Source organism: Myotis davidii, unplaced genomic scaffold, assembly GCF_000327345.1.
Source record: "Myotis davidii unplaced genomic scaffold, ASM32734v1 scaffold94, whole genome shotgun sequence".
NCBI lineage: Eukaryota > Metazoa > Chordata > Mammalia > Chiroptera > Vespertilionidae > Myotis > Myotis davidii.
Window position 1 is genome coordinate 1,506,790 of NW_006285313.1, and position 12,131 is coordinate 1,518,920.

General features: G+C 39.0%; 1 protein-coding gene across 1 annotated transcript in view; it reads right to left on the bottom strand.

The window, feature by feature from the left end:
• The window catches only part of PDHX (pyruvate dehydrogenase complex component X), a 39,905-nt gene extending 27,811 nt beyond the window's left edge, over nt 1-12,094 (bottom strand). Inside the window, exons 1-2 of the mRNA XM_006756107.2 lie at nt 11,854-12,094; nt 2,470-2,550 (exon numbers count right to left, since the gene is read on the bottom strand). Of these exons, the coding sequence (XP_006756170.1) occupies nt 2,470-2,550; nt 11,854-12,013 (241 nt within the window). The 5' untranslated portion in view covers nt 12,014-12,094. The remainder of the gene's footprint in view (nt 1-2,469; nt 2,551-11,853) is intronic.
• Between the last annotated feature and the right edge of the window lie 37 nt (nt 12,095-12,131).

Genomic DNA, 12,131 nt, shown 5'->3' on the forward strand with positions numbered 1-12,131 from the left:
GTGACAAACTCCTTCAAGACAGCTTTACTTCTGAATTTTACACACTACATTATAGTTTACAACGAACACAACACGACCTAAACATTCCCAGACCCATGACAGAAGGAATAGCCACATAAATGACGGAAGAGAGGTAACACCGAGAGCAGCAGCAGCGACCAGCACTGCAGAAGCACACTCCGTGTGTTCCAGACACCACGTGGCCAAGTTCTCCACGTAACTGTCTCAGCCTGGCTCTGTGCCAGTGTTTCAGAAGATGCTCTTAAATATCTCAAGAAAGAAAACAATGTTTTTCATCCACTCAAAAATTCTCTCACCAAAGGGGCAACAAGAACATTTTCTTTTTTTAAAAAATTTTTAACAAAATTGACCTTTAATTAAACCGAAAATGTCAGAAGCACACTTTCCACCCCAATAACAAACTTGTGGGATTACATACAGCTCAACTCACCTTTCAAGAGACGCTGTGTTACCTAGCACTTCTGAAGTGTTTTCTCTACTAATTTTATGATGCATATTCTTTACTGAATCCTCGGATGGAAATGAAGTATTCTAACACTCATTCTAAAACTACTTTTCAGACAGTCATCAGAGCAACAAAGATGGGAATAATTTATATGCTATATTATTTGCATGTTTTTGTGACTTAAAAAAACAAGAAAATGAAATTAAGTTATTAGAGAATTATAAAGCCAGGAATATACCTTACATCTCATCTAGTTCAACTCATTCCCAGATATTTCATGGCAGAGTGGGAACCTCAGAAGACAAACCATGATTCCTAGGCCAGCATTCTTTTCACTGCACACTAGTGCCTTGCCTTAAAACACAAACACGACTTTAGTAATAGTAGCTGTGAATAACAGTCTCAGATTTTCAAGAAAATTTGAAGACTGAACTGCTATCCATTAAAAGTTACCACATTAACCTTCCTTCAAAACAAATCAGATTCATAATTAGATACAACACTTCCTTTTCATGAAAAAAATTTCAATCCTCTTAACGTTTAAAGGTCTATACGCATTGTTTTAAATAATGGTGATCATACATTAATAAGATCTCAAGATAAATTTTAAACACATAGCTAGTAAGAGAAAAAGGCATGTAAAAAGTTTGCTGCCAGAAAATAAATGATTTGAATACGGAATGACTGAGCCAAGTTATTATAAATATATCAAGTACTAAACATACTTAGACATATACAATCATACCCATGTGTACAGCACATAAATGTTAAAAGCAAATTATTCTCAATTAAATCATAAAGGCGATGAACTTAAAAAAGAAGCCAGTGAATTGAGAACCAAGGATTAATATTGCTCTCAATTATTTGTAGTGTATTAGCAAAGAAACATTCCTCCTCAGTTAACAAAACATGGAATTTTAAGAGCAATCTCCTTGAAAATGTGCTCCATGGCTTAAAGTACATCTTGGCTTGTCCTATCTAAAATCGCACATTGTAATCAAAAGGGAAAAAGAACAGAATGATGCGACGACTTGTCTCTTGGCTCTTCATCATACTCTCCATATAATGGTGGTGAATAACTTATCAGATCACCAGTGAGCTAGAAGTCTGAGAGATAAATGTGGTCCAAAGAATCCTCTTATCTACTTGCCTATCAGTTCTCAAAGTGTGAAAAAATTTAATCTTTTATAGTAACCCCGAAAGGCTGTTCTTGTCTCAATTACTATTTAATGATACCAACACTCTATCATTCTGAACATGGAAATAGCCAAAGCTCTGCAATTTATCAGGAAAAGGAAATTTAAAAATAGATTCCAAGTAATTACATTTTTTTTAATAAAGATGAAACTTTCTTAGATACTGATAACAATTTTAAATGATGGCAACAGCCATGCAGAGCCAAATACTCAATGTTCTTCCTATTGAAGCACTGGCTGTTTCAATTATATGACATGTCTTTCTCAAATTCTAGGAACAAATTTATGATGTTGAAACTAAAAGTTAAGTATAAGAACTAAAACTTGGGAGGAAAAAAACCTTAAAATATTTTACCATTCTCAGCTTATGGAAGGTTACAGGCTGAACCCAGAAAATTTCTGCTACACTAACATGGAAAATTTTGTTTAAACAAACTTAACTAGAAGAGGAACCCAATTTACTGCATTTACCATGTACTATGTGATACAACTGATTTTTTTAAATTGTTTTATTGCTTAAAGTATTACAAAGAGTATTATATATGTCTCCCTTTTTTTTCTCCCATTGACCCTCCCCTAGCCTCCCATGCCCCCCAGTGTCTTGTGTCCATTGGTTATGCTCGTATGCATGCATACAAGTCCTTTGGTTGATCTCTTACCCGCCCTCTCCCACCCCCAACCCTCCCCAGCCTTCCCGCTGTAGTTTGACAATCTGTTCGATGTTGCTCTGCCTCTGTATTAAAAATAATACAACTGATTTTTAAAAATAATCAAATAACACAAGACAGTAGTAATGTACTTGCTCACCTTCCTTTTTCAGCCATTTCACAATGTTCCCTTCTTCCATTGTTGGAGACAGGGATGGCATTAGTATCTTAATAGGATCAGCTAAAATTGAAAAAAGGAAAGATTAGCCACAAAAATACAATGCACCTTACAAAGCATCATTAGAAAGTTCAAGTAAATTAGTATCAAATTCAATTTGAGAAAGAAAATATTCCAAAGTTGAAAAGACTCCCAACTGGTCAAACTAAGTATCCAGGAAATAGTATAGAAACATGAAATTCTCAACTTTTTAAAAATATTTTTTTTGAATATTTTCAACTCCTTTCTCATAGTTCCCCAGTATTCTGTGCATATTTTTAAGCCAGATGTTTATAAGATTAAAAATAGAAAGTTGATTTATGTTTCATTTTCTCCATCCCTTTTGTTGATGCAAAAAAATATTTACAAATAAAATGATCAAAGAGAAAGATAAGAAAAAGTATCTAGGGTTCTGATAACCTACAACAAATAATCAAGATTAGACTTTAACAAACTGGTTGTGTTTTTATTTTCCTCTAATATTATATTATTCAAGAATCAAAGGTTCTTGCTAGTATATGTGAAAGCAAAGGTATGCTTTGTCAAGCTTGACCAGGCAAGTGAACCAAGTGGTTAGTTAAATTAACCTCAGATTGTGTTCCACACCACCATTCAACTGGGGATACAAAAAGGTAGACTCAAACCAGGGTGACCACTCAATGAAGCACAGCTCTTCCTTAGATATCAGAAAAGGAGATGCGCTATATATTTGCCCAGATGTGCTTCCCAATAGTCACCCACTAAACAGGACCATGTTCATAGAGCACACAGCTGCAAGATCACAATTTATATAAAGTTTATACTAATAAAATTGTTAACAGCATGCTCCAGCTCTAGCAGTAGCCATGGTAACAAATTATAGTCCATGAAATCTTTCATAGAACCTATTCTCCCCCTCAGATTATTCGGCAATCAAAACACAACTGCATATCTATCATATTTCAAATGTGGAATATCTTACTGCTAATATTAAATGAAGTTAATTATTTTCTTTGGGAAACTGAAGGAATTTTACTATAATTTCAAATGAAGAGTTCCAACAGCTTCCTGATCAAGGAATTCCTCTGAAGCATTTGGAAGGAAGCTTCTGTCCTTGTCCCTTTTTCACCCCTTCCTCTCTAAAGGTCTGGGGAAAAGACCTGAGTGAATACTTGCCTTTGTCTTTTCCTCATTTTCTTTTAAGAACTGCCTACTTGGAGGGGTACCTCTAGGTACATATATCACCTTTTTCACTTTTTACATGAAATGAAAATGTTTATATGGCGTAATGAAAAACAAACAAGCACATTTACCTACAGAATGTCCAGCCAGCCTAAGCCTGAGCATTTAATTTTTGAGAATTAGGTTTTGAAAATGAAAACCAATATTAAAAAAACCTACAATCTAATAGCACCATGGTAAGAGGCCAGCCTCTCCTTGAAAGACACAGCTTAAAACAAATCGCAGTTTGTTGCTTCTAAGAAAAAGGTCAAGGCTGGCATTATGAGAGAATATTTCATAGGCACATACATATTAAATTTATATCAAATAGAGTTCCACTTCAAAGAAGCAAAATAAATGGAGCTCATTGCTTCTGAGTACAGATTCTAATTTATGACAAACACTAAATCAATTTTCTCAAAACAAAGTCTGTCTTCAATATTTTTATATCTTGGTTCTAGCTGCCGTGATACAATTCGTATTTATTTTATGATTCTTTCTGCCGTTATAATCTCTCACCTAACAGACCTTCACATTTCCATTATTCCTGACAATGAGGACTATATTATAAAACTTCTGCATTTATTATTGTTTTCAAAATTACCACATCAAAAGCCGCAAAATTGTTCATATTTTAAAATAAAAAGAATATAATCATTCCTAATACAGCCAGCCTTCATGGATAAATTGAAATTGCTCCTCTGAATAATAACAATAAAATATTAAAAATTGTGTAATAAATCACTACCCTTATTCTGAAATGAAGGTGACAAAAAACAAAGACAGACATTTTAGACATCTCCATTATTCAGTAATATCTTTTGATTGATCATACTGGCTTACTATGGAAAGTAAAATGTGCAATGTATTTACTTTTTTAAAAATTCTTTATTGTTTAAACCATTATATATGTCTTCTTTTTTCCTCCATTTGTATTTTCTGATTAATCTAACCAATCTATCCTCAAACTGTCATGTTGGAAAATAATTTCAAACATAAGCATTAATTTATTAATAATGGTACATATTTCATTCTAATATATATCCTCTTTCAACTGGAACATTATACACATCTTTTTCAAATGTATTTTTCCAGTGGGAAAGTAATTATACAAGCATAATATCAGCTTTGAGTGACAGAGCTGCACATAATTAATATCCACCCTTTATGGTTGCCATAAATTCCAGAGATAGTGTGGGCTTTGCTGGGCCTCTCAGAATTTTAACCTATACCTAATATTGTTTAATCTCAATAGAAATCAAATATAGTTTCCCTTTTCATTCCAGTAAGCAGTACATTCTACCCTTCTCCTGTCAAATTGAGGAGGCCTTGAAATGTGCACCAAGTTATATTTCCTATGAAAAACTGGGCACACTCGTGGGTAAGAATAAAGGAAGTGTGGTCTTTCCCCATCCTGCTGGTCATTCAGGCTATTTCAATTAGTAAAAACGCCACAATTAACTTTAAAAAACACCCCCAATTTTTTGTTAGAATTTAATCCCTTTGTAGTCATTTTAGTGGTCTATTTCTTTCTATCAAGCTAACAAACTACAATGGCTAATAAAGTCTGTCCTTCTGTAGCAATTTAAAAAAAATTCAAAATAACTACAGTAATGCACATTTTCAGAGTATATGTAAATTAAATATATATTATGATTTGATTTGATTTTTAATTTTTAAAAATATTTTTTCATTGATTTTTAGAGAGAGAAGGGAGAGGGAGAGAAACATCAATTGGCTGTCTCCTGCACGCCCCCTACTGGGGATTGAGCACACAACCTGGGCATGCAACCCGGGCATGCAACTGGCGACTCAGTTCTTGGGTCAACACTCAACTACTGAGCCACACCAGCAGGGCTATATGCTGATTTTAAAAGTAGAGTCTCCCAAGTCATTCAAACTGTCTTAATCTTTTTTTCTTTTTCATCAAATGAATGACATAATAAATTAAATTGTTTTGCTTAGCATATTGCTGCTTTACCTGCTATATCAGGCACACAAGCAATTTTTCAATCACTGAATTGTATAGCAGTTCTCTAAGCAATTCTTACATTTCTTCAAATTTGCTCTTCCAATCTTTCTACAGCATAATTCTGCCTTCCACATCAAATATAGTACACTGATCAAATTCTAGTTTCTTATTCCTTAAAGTATTTATTTTGCCCTAAGAGCAAAACACTTCTAAGTCAGGCAAAACCAATGATATCAAAGCTTTAAATTGATGATCTAGATCAGTTCTAAAAGTTCTCAAGATTAAAAAAAAAGAAAAAAGATAATATACGCATACATATGCAGATCAAATTGCTTTATGGCTAACATGAAGCAGATCTCAGCTCCATTATGCTGACTAGCGTAATTAAGGAATTCAGCAGTTTATACAGGGTACAGCTTGAGAGTTATTCTGGCCCATTTATACCACTAGAATCCAAACACAAAAATCATGAAATGCAGATAGACCAATGAAGAAGGAAATTACTCAGTACTTTCTTAGTATGGCTCCCTGTTCCTAACATTAATTTCCTTCTCTAATAGGGAGAGATACTGCTCATTTAATTACCTCTCTTTTCAAGGCAAGAACTCATTAAGTTTAATTGAACCTTTAAAACTTCCATACAAAGAAAACAATTCTGCCACCTGCAGGCTGAATAAAATAAAGCAGAATGGAGTATATGGGTAATAGAAATACACTGAAAATATCAATGGATGACAATAGAAAATGCATGCATAACAGTCTGTATGACAATAGCATTTATAAGTCTTGGCATGGTACAAAACATGTAAGAGATGCCCCAAACAGTATATATGGCATAATCTAATTTCTACTACCTGCTCAGCTTGTACAAAAAGACTGAAAGGATATGCTCCAAAATGACAATAATAGATATATCTAGATGGTGATATTATTCTAAGTCAGTGGTTCTCAACCTTCCTAATGCCGCGACCCTTTAATACAGTTCCTCATGTTGTGGTGACCCCCAATTTCATTGTTACAAATTGAACATAATTAAAGCATAGTGATTAATCACAAAAACAATATGTAATTATATATGTGTTTTCCAATGGTCTTAGGCGACCCCTGTGAAAGGGTCGTTTGACTCCCAAAAGGGTCACAACCCACAGGTTGAGAACTGCTGTTCTAAGTGGTTTTCATTACCTTTGTTTTTTATAGCCTACACTAGAGGCCTGGTGCACGAATGCATGCACTAGTGGGGTCCCTTGGCCTGGCCTGTGGGAACCGGCCCAAACCGGCTCTCTGACATCTCCTGAGGGGTCCTGGACTACGGGAGGGTGCAGGCCAGGCTGAGGGACCCTCACTGGTGCATAATTGGGACCTGGGGAGGGGCTGCGGGAGGGCTCCAGGCGTGTCCAGCCTGTCTAGCTCAGTTCCAATAGGCTGGGCCCGAGCAGCAAGCTAACCTACCGGTTGGAGTGTCTGCCCCCTGGTGGTCAGTGCACATCATAGCAAGTGGTTGAGCAGCCTTAGCATATCATTAGCATATTACGCTTTGGTTGAATGGCCGATTGGACACTTAGAATATTAGGCTTTTATTATACAGGATGTTAACTTTCTACAATAAATTTACCTAATTTCACTTTCTCCCCAAACTTATCTAACATCTAAAAGAAAAGTTTAGTTTCGTTCTTGTTATTTTTAAACACAAACCAACAATGTCAGGGAGAAAAGAAGGGGCGTCTCTCAACTGCTGACTAGCCTAGATTTGCTTTGCTTAGATGATCATACTTAGCCATTACTTACCCTAGAGAAACAATTAAAATTAAGAAGCACTTCACTACTGTTCTACTTTAATCTACCTGTCATAGTAACAGACATGCCAATCAGTGATTCCCAACTCATACTTCCTTTTTAAAAAGAAAATGTCCAAACCACAGCCTTTGAAAGAATCTGCCCTATGTGCTCTGGTATGATTGACCTACAATGGGTCAACAGCTTCACTCCAGGGAATCTGGAATTAGATCAAAGAAGTAGTGCCCACTTAAACTAAACTGAAAGAGCGTGCGGCATAGGGCCTGAATCAGGATTAAGGCAAGACAAGCTGGCATTATGAAGAAAGGAAAGCCATGAGTAAACAGATTCGCAAGTTTACAAAGAAAAACAAAGTAAATCAAAGAAAGAGAGAAAGACGGGCATTGGGAACCATAGAAGAAATGGATGAAATCATCATAGTTCCCCCATGGCCCAGCAGCACTTCATATATGTGCTACCGTATCCTAGTAATAAATCTTATTTTTACTTCAGCTATTCTGTTTGTTGCCACATTTAAACAATTCAAAGAACAGTATCAGTCTTATCAGTATTAGCATAGAAGCACTTAATAAGGATCAGGCCTAAAATGGTATTCATGCTTTGGCAGAAATACTGTACCATCAACTCTTATCAAAGAATCTGCCTGTCACTGAACTGCTATCAAAAACTCAGATGCCGCCCTAACTGGTTTGGCTCAGTGGATAGAGCATCGGCCTGTGGACTGAAAGGTCCCAGGTTCGATTGTGGTCAAGGGCATGTACCTTGGTTATGGGCACATCCCCAGTAGGGGGTGTGCAGGAGGCAGCTGATCGATGTTTCTCTCTCATCAATGTTTTTAAACTCTCTATCCCTCTCGCGAGCCGAAGTTTGCCAACCGCGGCTACAGGGAACAATCAGGTGAAAGAAATGGGCTAGCAACATCTAATGCTTTTTTCCTTTAAATCTAGACATGCTTTATGTTCATATTAAATCTGTAAAAACTCCCTTCCCTTCTATACACACAGTATCTGTCCTCTGCTACTTTTCCTGGTCTACCTTTTGTCTTCTGCTTTCTACAACAGATAAAGATACAAGAAAGAAATGACAACTAGAGGTGATGACATATACCAAGGCACATAGAGCCTTGCTGGCTGGGAAGTAATAGTGGAAGGTGGTAAACTAGAAAGCAATTTACTACCTAAAGAGAACAATCGTTACTCAATTTTAACTAACTGTCACCATATAGACCAGTGATGGTGAACCTTTTGAGCTTGGCGTGTCAGCATTTTGAAAAACCCTAACTTAGCTTTGGTGCCGTGTCACATATAGAAATTTTTTGATATTTGCAACCATAGTAAAACAAAGACTTATATTTTTGATATTTATTTTATATATTTAAATGCCATTTAACAAAGAAAAATCAACGAAAAAAAATGAGTTCGCGTGTCACCTCTGACACGCGTGTCATAGGTTTGCCATCACTGATATAGACCCTAAATTTAAATTTTCAAGAAAAGACAAAAATCTAGATTTTTACATAAAAATTCTTCATTTTATCTATCTATCTATCTATCTATCTGGGATTAATCCTCACCCAAGGATGTTTTTTCTGCCATTGATTTTTAGAAAGGGTGGAAGGGAGGGGAGAGACAGAGAGAGAGAAACATCCATGTGAGAGAGACACATCGATTGGTTGCCTCCCACACCCGTCCTGACCAGGGGCTGGGAACCAACCCTGCAATCAAGGTACATGCCCCTGACTGGAATGGAACCCTCAACTCTTCAGTCTGAGGGCGACATTCTAACCACTGAGAAACCAGCGAGGGCAGTTTCTAGTTTGTAAATGTTGTCAATAAATTTAACTTTCTTCTAAAATGATATAGGTCAGTTCATTGGCTGCCAATTTGCAATCATAGTGTGGACCTCTGTATTCTTTTCTAACTTTTCAGATTTTTAGTTTCCCTAGATGTTTATTTAACACCCAAAATACGCAAGGCCTGTAGCTATATATTAGGCAAAAGCACTGCATAGGTTGAGCCTCATTCATTTTTCTCCTCACGTTATTTTAAATTTAACATGTTATTCCTCAGGAAGAACTTAAAACCAATATTAACATCTTAGCTATTAATTAAATTCAAAATCATGCCATTCAGTCTAAAAGGGCAGTGATGGAAACTCTTCAAAATTAACTGCCTAGACTAGTTTGAAAACCTGTTTACAGATGCTATGTCACTTATGTAAATACACATCTGGCAACTGGGCCTTTGCATCTGCTGTTCTTTTAGCCTGGGAGGGCTGCCACCTTTAGGAAGCCTTCTTATGTTCTCCCGTAATATCCTTAACTTACCTCTTAGAGCTCACTACACACATTACTGAAATCATGCCATTATTCTTTACTTCCCCAAGAAGACTATACCCACCTTAAGAATAAGGCCTGTAACAGAAGTTAGGGCTGCAGCTCCAGGAGCATGGCAAAACAAAAGCATGCAGGTAAAAAGGTAGGAGACAAATTTTGGCTCAGTATGAAAGAAAAAAAATAATCCTAAACTTTCAAATAACTTGGAGCTACCCAACAACACAACCAGCTTCTGTGGCGGGCAGAACAATGTCCACAGCCCCCCTTCACTGCCACCCCATAAAAGATGGCCCGGTCCTAACAACCAGAACCTGTGAATACGTTACGTTACATAGCAAGGGCGAGTTAAGGTTTACGAAGGAGCTAAAGTTGCTCAACAGCTGACCTTGACACGGGAAAGCATCCTACATTACCCTCGCGGACCCAATGTAACCACAAGGGTCTTTATATGTGCAACAGGGCGGCCCTGGGAAAAGAATACAGCTTCCTTGGGGTGCAGCGTCCTCTTCCTTACAGAAGATGCTCAAGCAGAGGTAGTGTTCACCGTGTGGGGGGCAGGGGGAGGGTCAAATGTCACCACACATCAGGTAAGGATGGCCTAAGTGAGTTTCTGAAGGCATGTGTCCTTCAGCTGGGCTTAAGGAACGCCTCTGAACCTGCATGAACACATGTCCCTTTCTCTGTGGAGACGATCTGGACTAGATCATCCAAACCATTCTCAAAAGGATCTGTTTTACAAACAAGGTTAAACACACTCTTCCCAGGTTATTTCCAACCCTGGGCTTTTACTATTCCAATATTTTTCTAAGGCAGTGAGTCCGTCTCAAAGGGTAGCCCAACAAACACCAACACAAAACATCAAAACTCATCCAAACCCCAGATAGCTCTCTGCGGGGAGGGGAGGGGGGCTGTAGGAAAAGTTCAATAGTTAATAAACTGGGAGGAAAGAAAAGTCTAGACACAGTTAAAAACAAAACAAACAACCAAACATTGTTCCAAGTATTTTACGAAACATTAATCTGAATTAACTGAAATAAGTCGTTCCCATCACCAAATCCTTAGCAATCTCAGTGTACTCATCTTACCGTGTCGCTTTGTGTAACTTTTTTATTTTTTACCCCCCTGAGGCTCGGGTGGCCCAGAATGTAGGCAAATATCTACTGCACCTAATTTTTTTTATATTAAAATTCATTCTGTGTAGTGCCAGAATGACTGGCAGGTAATGCATCACATTCAAAAAGTGATGGACCCCGCCCCACCCACGCGTAAAGAAAAAATAATGCCCTATGCATACACGGTTAAGTACTGGAAGAATTGGTACTTATGTCAATTATCATTACTAAATGCCCATTTCCTATAATAAACTTCATGACCTGATTTCCCCGCCTAATTTTTCACTCTTTCACGCTCACGCTTGGCCGGACCTATGGCCGGGGCGCGCTGCGCGCGGGAGGCATTTACAAACCAAGTCTTTTGCACCCGTCGTGCGGAGCAACCCAGGGCCTAGCAGAGAAGACCACCCGCTCCACAAAGACCACAAGAATGAACAGCAGTCCAAAGTGGCTTTTTGAATCTCAGCAACTTAGGCAGCTTTTCCCTGACGGGGACGCCTGACGACCCTGAAGGAACCCGAGACGCGACTGGGAAGGGGCCTGAGGGAAGGGCGTTTGGGACTTATCTTCGCGCCTTTCCAAAAAAACACCCAAATTCCAAGGCAAGGTCAAGGGAAGCCATACCAACCCGGGGGCCACAGACAGTCAGGCTCTCCCAGCTCCCAAGGAAGCCCTTCGGGGCACGCACTTACCAGGCGGCCAAGTCAGCTGACCCCCGTCCCGAGAGAAGACCCAGGGGACAGAGAGTCCGCGTAGGGAACAGAGAGTCCGAGTAGGGAACAGAGAGCCCGAGTAGGGAAAAGAGAGCCCGAGTCCCTCCGCACCCAAATGCAGGCCCTCCATGAAACAGCCTTGCCTGACCCAGGCCCAGCGTTCAGCTCCACAGAGAAGCCGAGCAAGCCGCGACCACTCACCCCGCAGCCACTGCGTGCTGTGAAGCCATCTCCCAGCAGCCCCGCCGCCGGCAGGCCACCCAGCAGCCCCCGTAACCAGCCCCAGGCCTCGCCGGGTGCCGAAGCCTAGGAGAGAGCGCAGCATCCGCCGGTCACAGCCTAGCCTCCAGGAGGCTGCCATCTTTCCGGCCTTTTCGCAGGCTCCCCGCGGCGCTGCCTGCTCACTCAGTCATCAAGCCCCTCCCAGGCTCCGCCTCTCACCCGATTAGCCACGCCCCCTAAGTACCAGTCGCGCCCTT